This window comes from Hemicordylus capensis, chromosome 6 (assembly GCF_027244095.1).
Source record: "Hemicordylus capensis ecotype Gifberg chromosome 6, rHemCap1.1.pri, whole genome shotgun sequence".
Lineage (NCBI taxonomy): Eukaryota > Metazoa > Chordata > Lepidosauria > Squamata > Cordylidae > Hemicordylus > Hemicordylus capensis.
The window spans coordinates 56,489,335-56,508,033 of NC_069662.1; the positions used below are offsets into that span (position 1 = coordinate 56,489,335).

Below are 18,699 nucleotides of genomic sequence, written 5' to 3' on the forward strand. Positions count from 1 at the left end.
AATAGACCCGCTGCCCAGCCAAGCCCCCACAGGCCCAATCCTGGGCCCAACGAAGCACGTGTCCCTTCCCCGGCCTCCTAAGTTTTGTGCCAGGCCAAAGCCCACTGGTGTGGCACCCCCACACTGCTGAAGAAGTGCCCCAAACCACCACCCCAACTGGGCCGCAGCCCAAAAACCGGGAGCTCCGGAGCCGCCGATGCTGCAGGCCCGTCATCGATGCCGCCACTGCAAAGCTGCCCCTCGCTGTCGCTGCTAAAAGCTGCACCCCGCTGCTGTCTTCAAGCTGCTGCTGAAGCCATCCACGAGGCCGCAAAGGCAGGCCTCCCTCAGATCAAGTGGAGGAGCCGCATTAGCGAGCTCCTCCCTCCTTGAAAACCCGGCACCAACTGATAGTTTGGGACAGGGAGCAGCAGTAGCTGCTGTTCAAACCTTGCCCCCACAACGGTCCTGGATCAATCTGAGGTCTTCAAGGGCTCATGCCAGGGCAGGGCTGGGACAAACCACCCTCCATGCAGCACGAGGCCTTGGGAGGGGCATTCTTACTGAAACTACACATACTTCTTCTTATCTTGTGCTATTTTCTCAGCACCACCTGTTGGCCAGCACTTGCATTCCGTTCTTTTACTATGTGGTGACTGCAAGCATTGGCTGGCAGGTGCTGCTGAGAAAATAGTGCAAGGTAGGTCTTTGATCAGTGTGTAGTCAGAGAATAAGATCTTCATAGAAAGCAGTGCAGAAGCTTTTGGGAACATTTGTACTATCAGTAAGAACCCACTCTGAACTTATGCATAAGCTTTCAGCATCGCACAGTTGATTGTGTCTGGAAAGTACCCTATGTTCAGACTAAGACTGCAACCTGGACATTCTCACAGATGTCATCTTCCTTGGAATTTGGGGATCGCTTAACGGGATACAGAAGCAAGTACACACAGAGATCACAAAGCAAGCACATAGATGCAAGCAGTGCTGGATGTACAGTAACTTGTACAGGCCCAAAAGCAAAACATCACCCTGAAACCAAAAACTGCTTTTCTCCATAATCCTCTTAGGATCTCTGCCAGCCAGCTCCAAACTCCAGCCATGGTGGGAGGGGGGCACAGCTTGGTGGGAGGGCACATGGCTTACATGCAAGAGGTTCAGTTCCTGTCTTCTCCAGTTAGAAGGACTTAGATCAGGCCTGCTCAACTTCAGCCCTCCTGCAGTAGTAGTTGGCCTACTACTCCCATAACCCCTGGCTATTGGCCACTGTAATGGGGGATTATGGGAGCTGTAGTTCAAAAACAGCAAGGGGGCAAAAGTTGAGCAAGCCTGACTTAGATGGTATGTCTCGGAAAGCACTGTTTGCTTGAGATCTTGAAAATCTGTTAATCAGAGTACTCAGTACTGGGCTAAATAGACCAGTGGTCTCAACTCCATATGAGGCAGCCTCCTTCATATATTCATATTGTTTCCAGCTCTCTTTGTACCCTAAATCCCACCGCCACTTAGACCAGGCAAACTAGTTCCACAGCTTCTTCCTCCCTTGCAGATCGGTTGACCATCCAAAAATCCAGGATGATTTGCTGCACTGACTAGCTGACACATAGAGCAAAGCTTCCCCAGTGCAGCAAGAGAGCAGCCTAACAGAACTTCCCAACTAACTGCAGTGGGGAAACTGCAGTTTTTGATGTCTTTCCCTCTGTGCCACCTGAAAACATGTCCCCGAGGGCTGTGCTATTCTCAGGGACATATTTCTGGGTGTCACAGAGGACTTCCTGAGGAAGGGGGAGGGACATCAAAAATTGCAGCTTCCCTGCTGCACCGATGCAATTTGTTGGGAAATCCTGTTAGTTTGCTTTCTTGCTAACTGGTGCATCCTTGCTCTGCATGTAATCGACAGGATGATATGCACTAATACATTTGTTCCTTTACAACTTCTCTTTTTGCAACTTGCTAATCTGAGCATCAAGTGCCTCTTGACATTGGATGATACTGTTCCTTTCTTCTTGTTTCTGAGCAGAGAAAGATGAGGCTTTGAATAAGATGCAAAAAGAAGTAATGAAGGCGTTGGAAATCAGGAAGCTGAATGCCAGCGGTATATTGAACATTGTGCCTGAGAAACTTTTACACAGCAACATAACAATGAAGGTCACTGTGAGCCAGAGAAACACCAGTTTAGGTGAACTCAACCCACACCTTTTGAAATCGGTCCAGGAATTAGGTAAGCTGAAACCTGAAGAGGTCCTGCAAATCAAGTGGAATGACAAGACTGAACTGAAAAAGCTGTACATGCTGGCCAATTTGCTACAGATGGCACTCAGAGAACAAGTTACAGAAGATAAAAGGGGCAGGCAAGGGGGACCTCGCCAAGTAGCACACCGGTCTGCTTGGAAGCGGTCTGTTATGCAGTCCACAACTAGCTTCCCCTTGTTGACAGCTTCCATCATGGTAGATAATGACGCTGCTGACTTGACTGGCCGAGTACTTATCATTCTGAAACATGTCAATGAGTCAAGCCAGCAAAACCGCTCTCTGCATGAGGAAGAAACAGCGGCTCCCAGTACCACTACCACCACAACTACTACCACCACTACCACCACCACTACTACCACCACTACTACCACTAGCACCACTAGTCAGAGTTCGCTGCTGGAGGGTACGTTCGGCTCTTCCCAAAATGAACCTAGTGAAGGAAACTCAGAGCAGACATCAGAGAATGCACCATTAATGGCAAAGGAAGCGCTGCTCAACCAGCTCATGCATGGAACTCAGGAAGGTGGTGTGCCCCAAATCCCAGGAGATAATGCAGAGGCACCCCAAATCCCAGGAGATGACACAGAGGCCTCCTTAAATGAAATCTCCCCTGACATAACATTGTCCCATGAGACACACTGGGAGCATCATGAAGTGAAGACCACTGCTCATCACAAGCTGAACATCTTGCCCACTGATGATGACTACTTGCTTCAAGGGGACCTTTTTGAAGCTGAGCTGAACAAGCGGCTATCGCCCCTTATCCCAAACACACCAGTGAGGAACCTCATATCCCACACACTCCGTATCCTCAAAATGGACTGCACAGAGTTCAAGGTCCAGCTGGCCTGTGCTAAGCTAATCTCCAGAACAGGTCTCCTCATGAAACTCTTCAGTGAGAGAGAAAACGTCAAGGATACTTCTGCCCCGTGGAAGTCATACTTCTTGTCTGTGAAGAATGTCTCCAACTTGACCACAGGAAGTCCAAGAAAACTGGGGACACCTGAGGTAAGAGGCAAACCTTGTCAAGCCTGAGGGGTTGTCAAGCCTACTAATGGGTTGTTGGGAGCTTGGGCAACAATCAGCTGACCTGGATGTGGCTCCAAAGCTGCTCACTGGGTGTGGACAATGGGAGGCAATGGGAGTTCACCTGGCACTGGCTTCTTGAAAGCATAGAGTCAACTCATTAAACATTTGGGTTGTCGTTCATGCTTTCTTTTCAATTTCAATAAACACAGTTCTGATTTAGACACTGCCTTTAAAAAGTGGTTTGGTAACCGATTCAGACAATTTGAATTAGTTTTTAATGAATTTAAATATATTTCATGCAGAAAATATCAAATTCTTTTGCAGAATATATCTCTTGCAGAATAATATCAAACTATATTACATGCAGAATAATGTCAAACTCTCATGCAGAATAATAACATCAAACTTTTACTTGTATCTGTAAAATAAGTACCATGATATCCATTTCACTTGAGAAACAATGAGGTCATTCTCATGACCAGCTCTAGCCATGCTAGTGCAGCCCTACCGGGTCACAGCTGCTCATGAGAACTGCCAGGATCGGTCCCAATTCCGGCACTCCTCGACCGGGTAGTCCAGGTGAAGTAAGAAGGTGTACATGCACCCTCATCATCTGGTCATGTGCTGGTAGCACCTTTCAGGCTGCTGGCAACCATTTTAATGATAGACACCAAGGGAAGGAACAACCCAGCCTCTAGGGTTTCTCAATGCACAGTGCTGCTCATGTGGTGCTGCATTGTGGGATTCTGGAGGCCAGGCTTGGCTTCCCCAGCCTCCAGATTGCTACGTTGCTCATTGCAGTGTCAACTATGTGGGCAGGCAGATAAATGGTGAGGCTGGGAGGGAATGGAGAGTCGCCCTCCCCATCCCCTGCCCCAGTGGTTGTGTGAATGACCCTAATATATTTTTAAATGAATTATTTTTCAATTCTGTTAATGGTTTCTACCAACAAAATACATGGAACAGGATTAAAAGAACAGAAAAACAAAACATTTACCATACAATTAAATAGGTTGTTTTGAACCACATTATTTTGCCACTTTTTTTTTTTAAACTAAGAGACTTTTGTTGAAATAAGAGCCTCCACATCTCTGGAAACTTTTAAAAAGTCACTGAAGACATATTTTTTCACCAAAGCTTTTAATTAGATTTATAGTTTTAATATTTTTAATGTGGGATTTTAAATAATTTTAATGTTAATGATTTTAATGTTTAAATTATTTTAATTGTTTAATTGATATAATTTAATTTAATTTCTAAATGACTTTAATTGTAAACCACCCAGAAACACAAGTTTGGGGCAGTATAGAAATATGTTAAATAAATAAACTAGTTACCACTTTTTGTGATAAAGGGTTTGGCTCCAGTTCAAGGCAAGCAAGAAAGTTCAGTTTTGGAACACTGAACAAAATTCTGAGCTAGTTTTTCAGTTCAGGTTGAGTTTTGGTTTGACTCCTTCCTGGAAAATGGCTGAAAGTGGTTAGTGGGCCACTCAGCTGTGACTGGGTAGGTGCAAATTGGCTCAAGGGATCAGCATCTGTGGATATGGCCTGCAGCCAAGGGCCACAGCATGTAAAGAAGCAAGAAATCAAAGGCAAGGAGAGGCAGAGTCAGGTTGATCTGGGTTGAAAGGGACAAAGTAGAGTGGAATGAGGTTTTTGCTCATACTAGAAAGCTGATAATATGGTTTCGAAGAAAACTCAAGGTGGAATGAAGAATCTACATTGCCTGTGTGCTCTCATGCTCTCTCTCTCATTTGCTCTCCCTTTCTCACACTCACACGTACCTCCCTTGAATGGGGGTGATTTTTGCACCTTGAACTATAAACTCCTGCAGAACCTATTTGACCAAAGAAGACACTGTGCCATAAAAATGACTTTGCAAAGCATGAACGACAATGGCTCAATCATACCACTTTCAGCTCTCTGGAATCAGAAAAAAAAATCTAACATCTATCTTTATCCTGGATTGTAGAATTTTGCAAATGTTCAGTATTTGCTTTTGAACTTTGGTTTGAGAGCTATTTTAAGAAGGAATGTAAATCTTTAGCCTCCTTCTTGTATACTTGTTTTTACAACATAGCAACATAGAAACTAATGGATGATGAAGTGAAACAAATTAAAATTAAACAACAGCAACAGGAAATTAGCAGAAACAGAGGAGCTCAGGTGCAGATTACAAATTGTGGTGCTGGAGCAAAGAAGATTCTTAATTATACGTTATGACATTTAATAAGGAAAACAGAGGCCAAAAAGTTCATTCTCTAGGGCCTGCAAACATCCTGTGGCTGCATCTGAGAGGAACCACGTGGCTGAGTGGCAGATCATGGGTGTTTCCAGATGAAGAAATGCTCTGTTTGAAAATGGAGGTTCTTACCACTTCTCCATGATGCATTCAGATGATGTCACTAACCATCACACAATTTCACAGCGCCATCTGCTGACCATTTGCTGCCAATCTGTGATGGTCTCAAAAGACTTGATTCCCATCATGGATTGGTAGCAAATGGTCAGCAGGTAATGCTGTGAAAGTTCACAATGACCAACAAACTCGTCAGATCACCCTGTGGAGAAATTGTGTGAACTTCAATTTTCAAATAGAGTGGTTCTCTGTTTGGCAATTCCCCATGTCTTGCATTCAGGAGAGCTCAGGTTTAATCTCTAGCATCTTAGTTAAGGCTTCAGGGCTGAGAGCAGCTGTAAAATGGAGTAGACAGTACTGGGCTGAATGGACCAATGTTTGACTTGGTATAAGACAATTGCATATGTCCATAAGAGAGCAAGCTCAATAGAGAGCAATACAAGTGGTGTTTTTTTATTCTGTGGGGACTAAAAGCAGAAACACAAAAAAGCCTATTTTCCATTTTCCTTCTCTTTGTCTCACCTTGCAGACTCCAAGCCAGGGAATCCCAGAATCTGGCTATGGCAAAAAGCTGTTGTTTGCTATTTCAGTGACTGCAGTGATAATGATTATCATTTCAGTAATTTGCTTGATTGAGGTAAGCTAAAAATGCATTTTTAAGTTGGAGTTATTAACTGCCATATCCAAGGGCTTGGGATGGGAAGCGAATGTCCCCCAAAGACACGGTCCCCTCCAGCTGAGGAAGAACTACTATCACATTGGATATGCCAAATACTCATGCTTTGTAGAGAGCTTTAAATTGAGCCAGAGTTCATCCTGCCTCAACCTCTGGTGGACTCAGCTGCTGTTTCTAATCCCAGAGCTCAGATCTGAAGCGTGCAAAGACAGTAGGGACTCTGAGCACGTTCAGTGTCATTCCCTTACCCCTGACTAACCACAGGCATTTCCTCACAACAGGGATTAGAGTCGGGAGATCCAAGCAACAATGAGCTCCAACACCTCTCTTTTTTAGGAGGACTATAATTATAGGAATGCTAACCAACCAATGTCTTGGTTTCCCACCCAAATCATTGGCTCTGGCCAGATGCAAGAAATCTTTATGTGGTGGTTGGTTGCTCATGGTCTTCCCTCTCTTTGTCTTGACAAACAGATCTGCTCGCAGCGTTCTGCAGCTAAGGATGGCACCCCTCAAGAAAAACGGTAACCCTTGCTCAGGAATGCCTGGTCTTCTGTGATTCTTGGGATTCTACACACAGGACCCGGTCTCAAGCGCAGGATTTCGGTGTCCACTTCCATGCTAAAAAAACCAAAACAATTATTTAGCCATTAAGGCAGTGGATGAAAAGTTGAAAGTATGCAAACAGTGTCTGCCAAATCCTCCAGTGTTCAATGGGCAGAGCTTCTGTGTGCTGCATAAGCCTCTGGCCATGTTATTCATCTAACCACACACTCCCCAGCCTTCATATTCTAAAACCTCTCCTCCTGTTGTCATTATGCCTTCTCCATTTTTGACATTTCAGTGTACAAATCTATCCCATGTGCGCAATTTGCACAACTTTTTTCATGTATGGGCAAAATTGGTACACCAACTGTGACTACCACTAAAAAACACATATCACCAATTTCTTTGAGATAACGTGTCAGTTTGTTCCATTCTCTCCCTCCTCCATCTCCAAGCATTCCAAGGCAAATGATCAGGCCTGGGTGTTAATTTCTTCTTTTTATTCTTCTTCAAAGGACCTTTCTGGGCAGAAAAAAGAAAGGTGCAGAACAGGTAAGGAGATAGCTTATGTTCTCTAGTCATCAACAGAGATATGGATTTTCTGGAAATGTTTGTTGGAAATTTATCTGAAAAAGTTTCCCATGCAAATTTCCCCTCATTTGCCTAAAATTTGGGGGGGGGAGGGGGTTCTCTCAAAAAAATCAATGAATACTGTAGAAATGTTCCTGATGCCCTAAATAGATTGAGATCTAATTTTGCAAGTTATTTGATCTGATTTTGCAAGTTATTGATATAAAAAACCAACAACTCTACACCATGTAAATTTCCCTTCACTGTCCCTCATATGATTTTCAAGTAGCCAAACAGAAATTTTAGAAATAGAGATTTTTGTCTTCACCACAGCAGTATTCCTCACTTTACCTTTCTCTGTAGGAGGCTACCTTCTATTCACTTTTCTGTGAAAGTGCTTTTTTTGTGCATTTCTAAACTATTTTGTGATGAGAACTAAACCTGCTTCTTGTCCCAGCGATTAAGACTTCTCCTCCTGCCCACATAGCCACGTTTCTTCATCTATATGGCCCCATTCTGAGTTCTTCCTTTTAGCATTCTAATGTGAAGAATGGTGGGCATTACTATAATATATCTAGGATGTTTTCTAGACGGCAGTAAAAGATGCTATATAGAATTAGTGGATAAATACAAGCCAAGAGTTTACAGAGAATCCAGACCCTCCCCAAGATTGGTGCTGCTTTTTCTCCTGGGATCTGATGGGGAGGTCACATGGGAAGAAGGCCCTTGGTGCAATTTTTGCTGCACCCCCCTGTTGGCCACTCCTTGTTTTTTGTGATTAGCTCACATTCACCAGAAAATAAATTTGAAAAGGGGTGGGTTAATAACGAGAAGCAAGAGGTGGCCAGCAGGCGGCGCAGTGAAAATCGCACCAGCAACCTTCTTCCCATGTGACCTCCCCATCAGATCCCAGAAGAAAAACGCAACAATCTGTGGGAGGCTCTGGATTCTCTGTAAACTCTCAGGTTATTTTGCAAGCTCTGTTTGTAGCATATTTTACGATCATCTAGAAAACCTCTAAATAATGGCATGATATCAACCCCAAAGCCTGAAGTTGGTTTGTTGTGACCCACTGACACATCCCCTTCTTCTGCTCAGTCTTACAGTGCAGGTTCTTCAGTGCTTGATAAGCCTCTTTGGCTCAAGGATATGTACCAGCCTCTGGATGACGCACAGAAAAAGAGCATGGTGGACAAAATGCATGACGAAGAATCCTCAGAAGATGAGGATATATTCAGCTGGGCAAGGTATAAATGAAAGGAATATTCTCAGATCTGCATGGGTTGCATAACATCTCATCTTTGCTCCTACACTAGCCCTTTCCTTCAGAATCACTATCCTTCATTTTTATTTTATTTATTTATTTATTTATTTTTACATTTCTATACTGCCTTTCGTTAAAAAAACAACCCCAAGGCGGTTTACAAAAATTAAAACATACAATAAAAAGCAATTAAAAAATCAAGCTAAAAACATATAAAAACAGCCATAAAAACAATACAACAGATTTGTTGTATAAGCCGCTATTTAAGCCATAAACACTGTAAGATATAAAGACCTGGAAATGTTTTTCAAAATAAGCAAGAAAACTTCAAGACGCTAAAAACAAATGAAAAGGTTAGGTCAGGGTTTCTTAACCCTGGCCCCCTCAGACATCGTTGGACTACAACTCCCAGAATCCCCATGGCTTTTGTGGCCGGGGATTCTGGAAATTGTAATCCAACTACATCTGGGGGCCCAAGGCCAAGAAACCCTGGCTTAGATTAAAATGTTTTCAAACAAACACTTTTAAATGTTGAATTCACAGGTTTTTGGGGAAAACGCATTGAGGCTGAAATCCATTAAAACATAAGCCAATACAATTGAAAGAAAAAAGTGTTTCTGTTTCTGCATAATCCCAAAAGGTGGTCAGAACATTTGGAGAGTAAAACAACACCTTCTTTCCCAAATTATTTTTAAAATGGTTTCAAAAAGCACCTTAAAAAAAAAAATTCCCAGTTTGCAACCCCAAGCCCAGCTTAGTCAGTGGAAAAAGGTGCTTGAGTTCAGTAGGTCTGTGGCAGTTCTGTAGCCAAGCACCTCTTTGAAGAACAGCTGCAGTTGTTGCTGCACCTGCCTCATGGAGGCCGTTGTAACCTTGTTCTTATAAAGAGACCTCTTTCAAGAGTTTGTCTGTGAGATAGTGCAGCCACAGGACATTGCTGTGGGGAAAGTAGTCAGCCCAGTTGTTCTCGTTCTCCTCTCTCATCTTGCAGTAAATGTCAAACTGATAATCCCCTCTCCCTTGGAACACCTCTTCGTCAGTGGAGAGGTCGCAGTAGACGGTCAGGCCGTCTTTCTCCAACCTGGAGAAGGTGTAGTCTATGATGTTCACAAGGATGCCGTGAGTGGGAAAGGTGTGGGTTTCCCCACTCAGTGTAAAACTCAACTCCTTCAGGTTGGTCTTTTTGACCAGGACGTTCCCCCAGTGCAGGTCACGGTGCTCAAAGTGGAGCGCCTTCTCAGCCACGGCCAGAGAAGCAGTGAGCTGGTGCAAGATACTCCTAGCCGCAGCCATGGAGCTCAGCTGCCGGTTCCGCATGTTCTCCAGGTTGCTGCCACCAAACTCAAACTCCAGGACCATGAAGAGCTGTTGGTCCCCAAAGAAGTCTGGTCGGTCATTTTCAGACTCGCTCAGCCTATGGTATTCATCCCAGGCTTTCAGGAGATGCTCAGGGTAGGATCCTTGAATACAGTATGCCGAATACAGACTAATAAACCCAGTAGTTTGGTTAGCCTCCTCATCGGCCAAAAGGCTGAGCTCACTTATTACAGAGAATCTAGATGACATCATTGCTAGCTTGTTGCGTTCTGATGTTGTCAACATCTCCCTCCTCAATCCCCACCCCCCGACTTGGTTCGTGGCCATTTGCCTGATTTTTAATGCAGTTGCATAACCAACTAGTGTGGACAGGCATTGCATTACTCGAGGTGCATGAGGAGTGGCTTGATGACAATGTGGTTGATTATGATGCTCTGCCATTTCCTGGTCCTGGTGGCCACTATATGTCCTGCAATGTCTCTTCCACAATTATTTTTCAATAGAGGTTTGCCAGCTTTGAGGTGCTGATGTGGGAAGTTGCAACGGGGGACTCCTTGGGCAGTTTGGTATTGTTTTGTTTTTTAGTTTTTTAAATAAAACCTTTCTCTAATGTGCAATAAAGTTGGGAAATGGAGGACAAAACAATGGAGTTGCTAGAGCAGATTGCGATCACTCTCTCCCACCATTTCCCAGAACGAGCCTGAAAATGAGCTTTTCCTGACTCTCAAACTTGTGCTGATAATAAACAGCGGCAATCTGCATTAATCCTATGCCTACATATATGTAGGAGTAAATGCCAATGAACATAATGACTTCATTCTGAGTAGACATGCATAGGAATGGGCCGTGCTTAATATCCACTTTCATAGCCTGGACGCTTTCAGAATATATGCTACAACAGTGTCATTACTATCCATTAAGTGTGCTTCCGTACTGCCTGTGTTTTGGCATTGCAGTCCCTGCGCTGTCAGCAAGGTGCCGTTCACATTTCTGATGTCCAGGGGCGTACCGCTAATGAGGCAAAGGGAGATGAATGCCTCCTGGCCCACAGCCTCTGAAGGGCCCCCCAAGGCCAGCCCTTGCCCTCTCAATTCTGCCGTGCAGCATGCCTGCAAGAGAGAGCAAAGGCAGCTGCCTGCCTGCCATATTTCTCCCTGCTTCGCAGCCCATGCAGCGTGCTTGCGAGAGCGAGCTGCTTGGAGCCCAAGGTGATGGAAGGAGGGAGACAAGCAAACTTCCCTTCGGCGAAGCTTCCTTCTCCCTGGCAGGCTGAGGTAGCTGAGAATAATTGTTTGGAACGCTGCTGAGCTCTGTCCTGCTGTTGGGGGAGGGGGGCGGTTCTATATGCCCTCTATTGCCCAGGCTGGATCTGGAGGTGGAAGAGGGCGGGAGACACTACAAAGAAGACAAGAACAAGTAAGCCCCCACCCCACCCCATTTTGGGTTGTTGTTTTTTTTGCAAATTATGGAGCTTGGAGTTCAGTTTGCAAACCGTCTCTCTTCAAAGGGGAAAGAGGAATTGTTTCATGTGTGGGGTGTGTGTGTGGAGAATGGAGCACCCTTGTGGAGATCGGGTCTGTCTTGTGTATGTTTCTCTTTTTGTACCAATGTCTGCTCTCTGTGTTTGCAAAACTCCTGAACTCTGCAAATGTCCTGAAAAAGCAAAAGCAGCAGAAGCAGGAGGGAAGCTGGGAGAGGGGGAAAATGCCTTCCTTCCAAACACTCCATTCAGTGATGACGAGGGAAAGAGTGCAAGCCAGGAGAGAAAGGCATGAGGGAGCAGCTAAGCAGCTTCTGCTTTTCTGAATGGTGGGTCTCTTTCCCACCCAGCCCCCAAGTTGCATTAAAAAACAACAAAATCCCAAGGTCCCCCATCCTCCCTCAAACCCCCCCCCATTACCTTGGGTTTTTTTACATCTTTATATTCTTGGGAATTTAGTTGTTTAAATATTGGATTCTTCAGAGGCAGAGAGGGGAGTGGATAAAGGATGCAGGATGTGGGAATATGTTAGGTTATGTGTTGAAATGTTTCTGCTAATGCATATTTGCATGAATATACTTGTCTTATATTATTATATTCTTGTGAGTTCAGTTGCTGTTTGTGCCCTCAAGAACCCACGTGTGCCATGTTGTGTGTGTATGTGTGGAGGAGGGAAAGACTTGACTTCCCAGTCAGTATACACAGGTTTGCAGTTTTATTATAAAAGTATATCAGCACAAAGTCTCGGGTGGTGTGGGTGTGTTTTGAAATAAGGGTCAAGGCTTTCAAACTGAGTCACTTGGTTATAACCGTAGATTGGAAAAACTCTGAAAGAACCACAACCAAGCACTGGTTGGCAGGATTGTTTGGATGTTTTAATTGTAAACCGCCCTGAGCCATTTTGGAAGGGCAGTATAAAAATTTGATAAATAAATAATAAATAAATATGTTAAATTAATTGGCATTGCTCTTTAAGACATATGATTTTACCATGGAAAACCTCTACTGTGAAAAGCCAATATATTTAAAACACAGCATGTAATTTCTACAAGTTGCCTTTCCCATATTTTGCAAATTGTTTTGTTGGGTTTGAGAACAACCCCCCATCATTGGGTCCATATATCTTGGAGTAGATTCAGATGACAGTTTGGGTTGTCTGTTAATCTGCTGCACTATATTACATGTGTCCTTAATGTTCTTTTGCAGCAGAGACATGGGTCCAAGAGAAGGAGAGGAAGGCAGCGAGGGGCCCATTTTAAAATCTTGTCTCTGGGCCCACTCCTACCTTGGTATGCCCCTGCCGATGCCTTCTTTTGGATTTTATCCTTCCATTTTTGTCCTACGATGTTGCACGTGTGTCACAAATATATAGTTGTATTTTCCCATTGTAGGAGGGTTGCACAAACTCTTTACATTTTCAAAATGAACCTGCCAAGCTGAAGCATTTTACTGCTGAACAGATTGTAATCTGGAAAGCATCCTGCTCCTTTGCATGTCTACTCAGAAGTAAATCCCATGGAGTTCAGTGCAACTAACCCCCAGGTTAAATGTGCATAGGGTAACAGTCAATATCTCTTGCTCAGCTGAAGGCCCCAGAAGAAAGCGGAGGCATCTGTCTGACTTGTATTGAGTTCCCCACTCTTCTCTGGGGCTGAGGGAAGGGCAGAAGGAGCCTTCTTGGAGATTCTAGCCCTCAAAGCTAGTAGGAGAAGAGAAGGCAGCCCCAAGCAGCAGCATCCACTGTAGTGAGGCAAGAAGGGGGATCCAGCCAAAGAGGTTGGATCCAAGAAGAAGCTCCATCTCCAGCACTAGTGCCTGAGGTCTGAGTCATTCTCCTCCTCCATTCTCTCTTATGGAAAAACATTTATTTATTTATATTTTTGCCAAACTGCCAAACTGTTTCATTTACATAATTTATTCCTGTTGCAGGATTTAGCCTTACTTAGCACACAATTTGGATTTGATCTTTCTAAAAGTGTAGCCAGTACCCTGTTCTCGATACAAGCAGTTCATAGCTAAGGCTATCTCTTTTCAACCACCAACACAATCTTGGCATGATGTGAATCAATGCAGGGCAAATTTGTGCAGTGTCGCTGTACCAATAAAGCCAGGTTCATAACAGCCATACAGTCTTGGATAAATGATACCAAGTTGTGAAACCATTTGAGACCCTGTTACTGTTCTGCAAGCTCCACATAACTTTGGCTCTTCTCTGTTTGTCAGAGCACCAGGAGCGCCACCAAACCCGCCAGGTCCACCAAGCCCACCACCGCTAGAACAACCGCCTTCAAGAAGGCCCAGCTCAAGAAAAATGTAAGTAATGGTTGTATTCTATCCAATGAGTCTATTGTCATGATCACGGGAAACCGGGCTAAAGGAGCCCAGCCCGGTTCCCCCCATCATGAGAACCACCAGGCTTGCGGGCGAGCCCAGTGATTCTCTGGCGGCTAGCCTGCCAATGTAGCCCTCCCCTTAACCCAGGTTAGTGGAGCGAGTGCTCCGCTAACCTGGGTTTTCTGATCGTATGCCAACATAGCACGGCACTGCGCCATGGCGACACACAAGGATACCTTGGCCAGGAGGCTCAAACAGGATGCGTGGGGCATCCTGGGAGCCGGGTGGCCCCCGATCCCCACTGCCCCAACCAGAGCTGGTAATTGAGTGGGCAGCCAATTGGCTGCCCAGGGACGGCTTGGTGATCGTCTGCAGGGAGGGGTAAGTTAACCCACTCTCCCCACAGACCCGCCGTAAGCTCTTCTCACTGATCATGAGAAGAGCTTCAGTATCTGTTATGTTTTGTTGTTTAGAACAGGGATCCTCAACGTTGGGCCCCCAGATGTTCTTGGACTTCAACTCCCATAATCCCCAGGCCCAGTGGCCTTTGGCTGGGGATTATGGGAGTTGAAGTCCAAGAACATCTGGGGGCCCAAAGTTGAGGATCCCTGGTTTAGAAGTTTGTCCCCGTGGGGATCCTGTAGAGAGTATGTGGGGTGGAGTCAGAAAGGAAAAGGGTGGGGAAGTGGAAGGAGAAAATGGAGTTATTTCTGAATAAATGATTTTAATTGTAAACAGCCCAGAGACGCAGAAATATTTCAAACAAACAAACAAACAAACTCTTAGTATAATCTATATAAGTGTTTACTTTGTGTTTGTGAGGGAAGCAGCTATAAAACAGTAACCCCACGCAGTACACATGGAGGCTGTTTGGTCTGCTCTCTAGTTTAGGATTTGTCCATGATGTGACCTCCTGCTGAAGAAAATTATGTTAGCCTGCGAAACAAGGACGGGGAAAACACATGGTGTGGAAATGTTCAATTCCAAAGAAATTTTGGAGGGGAAAACAGGGTTGCCCTGTGGGAGTCTTTCCCTCTTCGTCTTGAACTGGAACCTGGATTGGTTCAAGGGCTTATCGGTCGCTGTCTGGGACGCTTTCCAGATTAGCTGCTCAACAGCGACAAAATGCTTCCATTCAGGCAAATCGCATTCAAAATGTAAATAGCAAAGCACCCTGTGGGGAGAGCAGCCTCACGAAAACTAACAACCCCCCCAAACAGCAACTTTTTAATACCGCATATACAATATTATAGCACTATATCACAGTGATTAAATTTGAAACAAGGCATCCGACATATGAACAGCACCCTGCTGTCATCGTAGGGACTGCGGTGTCACAACACAGGAAGTGCGGAAGCACATTTCAGAGATACGTCGTGACCCTGTTGCAGGATCTAATCTGGAAAGCGCCCAGTAGTATGGCTAGGAAAGGGAAGCTAATCTAGTTCGGCAGGCAGGACCAGTTCCTTTTCTAGCTGCACAGAAGACAAATGCAAGCTCCAACTGGACTGGGAAAAAGGACACCCATGGAGTAACGTCTGCGTGCCATGCAAAATACAAATTGTGTCTTAATATGCACAGCAGTAATTCCCAAACAATGTTTATTCGACGTATTTATTTGATCTGGATAGTGGTTCCAACATCCATAAGGACTGGGTTCTGCGCCTGCGCAGACCATACTTCGGATAGAATTCTCTAGCTCTTTGCGACGCCCAACCGCCGGCAGCGCGTGGCTGCAGTAACCTTAAACGGTGGTTAGGCGTCCTCTTTCCTCAGTTTCTTGTTGACCGCCAAAGCGATCACATCTTCGGGAAACTTTTGCTCCTCAGAGAGATTACTGAATAGTTTACTACGACTGGCATGGACTTTTACTAACCTTTTGAACAACCCTTGGCTAAGACGAACTGATCTAAAAAAAAAAAAAAAAGACGCGGACGGCGGTTTTTCTCTGGCGAACGACTCGGAACGGACGACGGTTTTCTCTGGCGAACTACTTGGAATAGCAACAGACTTCTCTTTGGTAAACAATTCAGACCCAAAATAGGTCTGACTTGTTTGGCTCTCCATGAGTTTAGACAAGGAAATGCCAAGGGAGAAAACCACCTTCAAAAGGTGCTGCGATTGCCGCGGGAAAATCCCTTCCATGGACGGGCATGAGATTTGCCTATTCTGTCTAGGAGAGGCCCATAATATTTCTAGTTGATCCATATGCTCTACCTTCAATAAGCAGACTCTAAAGAACAGAGCGGCTCACCTTAAAGTGGTATTAATGGAGCAGGCATTGCAGTCTAAGCATCGTGGGGCCTCAGACTCGAGACCTGCTGTGACGCAGTCTAAAGTCTCGGAGTCCGCGTCATCTAAAGATGCCATCCTAGCTGCTTCGACGTCGAAGAAATTGACAAAGACCACCATGACACCGAGCTCCTTGACTTCTAAAGTTTCGACTCCGGCTGCAGCTCAAGCCTTTAAGAAACCGGAGGGGACCCTACCGGTTCGGAAACAAAAGAGCTCGACACCAAGAATGGGGCTGGAAGAGAAAAGATTTAAGAAGCACCGGACAAAGGAGGTCATGATTGGCTCCGAATACACGCCTTCCCCTACGGGACTTCAGACCTATCAGAGCCCTCAACGCCGAGCAGCCTCACTTTTGCCTGCCCCTACTCCAGATCAGTCTCCATTAATGTCTAGATACACATCAGCAGAACCATCAACGTTGAAATCGGCATCGACGTCCAGACACAAACCAGCATCGACATCGAAACCAGCAAAGCCATCGACATTGAGAATGGCCCCAATGCCGAAGATGGCTACAACAGAGGCTTCAACATCAGAAGCAGAGTTGACCTCAAATATACCTGGGACAACGATGCTTACAGCAGAGGCTACGAGGTCGAAGACGATATCAAGATTGAAAGTGGGATTGAATCTTTATGTGCTGGACGAGTACACAGAAGAAGCAGCGATCGGGACCGACCTCGGTACTGACACGAGACAGTATGAGACAGTGGCAATAATCCACGATGATGAACTCGAGCCAATACCAGACCACGACATGGACTGTGAGGTTCAACCTCCAATGCATGACATCAGTGAGGAGGACACTCTCCACCGCATGCTATGGTCAGAAGAGACTACACCCTCCACATATACCTTTCAGGGATTCAGAGACACCACTCCAGTCCCGAAAACACCGTCCTTTACATGTCCCTCTACTCCTACAACAGGCCTTCTACCTCAGGGAGGGTGGCGCAATACCTGCACCATCTCCCCAGAGGAGTACTCTCTCTTCCAGTTATGGCTGTCTGAAAGAGGACAAACGCATTCCCCGAGGGTGTTAAAGGAATCGGCAGTGCAAACTACCACTCCTATAACTTTACAAAGGACAGTCTCACTGCAGGCCGATTGGCCAGCGGAACCAGAAAAAAAACTATTAGGAAAATGAAGTTGGTTTGCCTACAAACTACACAGCTCCCTCAAAAGGAGGCACCATCTCTAAGGTCTGTTTCGCTCCAGGCGGATCTGCTAGACCACTCAATTCCCACTATTAGGGATGATGCCTCTTCACGGTTCGGGGGCAACGTTCCTCCTACTTCACCGCTGCCTCCCTCTTCAGGGGATGATGATGAGGATGATGATGACCCAGATCGCTACTCATCAGACACAACGGAGCCCGATGCTCCAGAGGAACCCGTACTTCCTGATACAAGTGACAATGTTGCAGCAATCCCTTCTATTTCTCCAAATGATGAGATGAAGAGATACCATCAAAAAATTGCGGAGATGGCCCGTGTCCTTGGCCTGGATGTAAAGCAGAAGACACTGGATTTAGATGATCCAGTATAGAATATGATGAACAAGGCAACGGGGTTACAGCCGGTGTATCTGCCAATGTTGCCTCATATCTCACGGGCGGCCAAGTCTGCTTGGGAAATTCTCCAGACATCACCGACCTCCAAACGGTTAGAAGTTTTATACTGTGTCCAGGAGGAATAGAATGAGTATTTGATTAGACATCCCACACAAAACTCCTTGGTGATAGACTGTGCTACGACCACTAAAGGGGGTAAGCGCCATACAACCCCAGCAGACAAGGAGGGGCGCAAACTGGACGTATTGGGAAGGCGAACCTATTTGACTGCTTGCCTATCAATAAAAATTGCGAACTATATCGCTTGCCAAGCTAAGTACACCCACTCGCTGTGGAAACTTCTTTATGACCAACGGGCATCTTTAGATCACGAGACATTTCTGAAGAAATTTGAAGCTACCTTCTTACATACAACTACTGCAACAAGACAGCAACTGGCTAACGCAAAGCACTTAGCGGAGTCCTAATCGCGTACTTTGACATCTGCAGTTGTTTTGAGACGTCATGCCTGGTTAAGGGCTACCCAACTACAACAAGATATGAAAGACCGTATTGAAGTTTTGCCTTTTGGAGGAAAAGGTCTATTCTCGGATGACACAGATACAACTATGGAGCAGTGGAAAAAATCCAAATTGACGGCATGCTCCTTCATGAACCAGAAATTTAATTCTACTCAGTACCAGTCATACCAAAGGTACCAACCCTATCAAAAGAGGCAGGGTTATTATCGCCAACCAGAACGAAGAGATTACAAACGCCAGTACTAGCGCTACAATCGAAGACATTTCCAGCCACGGAACAGGAGTAACCAACAAGGCCGCAATAAAGTGACCCAGCAACCGAAGCAGCAACTTTGATCTATTACAGAGCCCACTGACCGACAACATCTCAGCCTTGGTTCCTTGCGAGACATTCAATACCAACAAGAGCGCGAGGAGAAAGATCACCTTGATGCCTGCCGGAAATACCATCAAACTTGCCAGTCATGCTCAAGCATGGCACCGCATAACATCAGACCGGTG

At 45.3% G+C, this 18,699-nt stretch overlaps 1 protein-coding gene across 8 annotated transcripts in view; it reads left to right on the forward strand.

The window, feature by feature from the left end:
- Positions 1-18,699, forward strand: part of LOC128329248 (leucine-rich repeat-containing protein 37A-like) — an 86,149-nt gene that overhangs the window by 48,041 nt on the left and 19,409 nt on the right. For all 8 annotated transcript variants that reach the window (XM_053260087.1, XM_053260088.1, XM_053260085.1 and 5 more), the window contains 6 exons: positions 2,000-3,240; positions 6,152-6,259; positions 6,773-6,822; positions 7,360-7,396; positions 8,513-8,661; positions 13,699-13,788. In XM_053260087.1, coding sequence (XP_053116062.1) covers positions 2,000-3,240; positions 6,152-6,259; positions 6,773-6,822; positions 7,360-7,396; positions 8,513-8,661; positions 13,699-13,788 — 1,675 coding nt within the window. The remainder of the gene's footprint in view (positions 1-1,999; positions 3,241-6,151; positions 6,260-6,772; positions 6,823-7,359; positions 7,397-8,512; positions 8,662-13,698; positions 13,789-18,699) is intronic.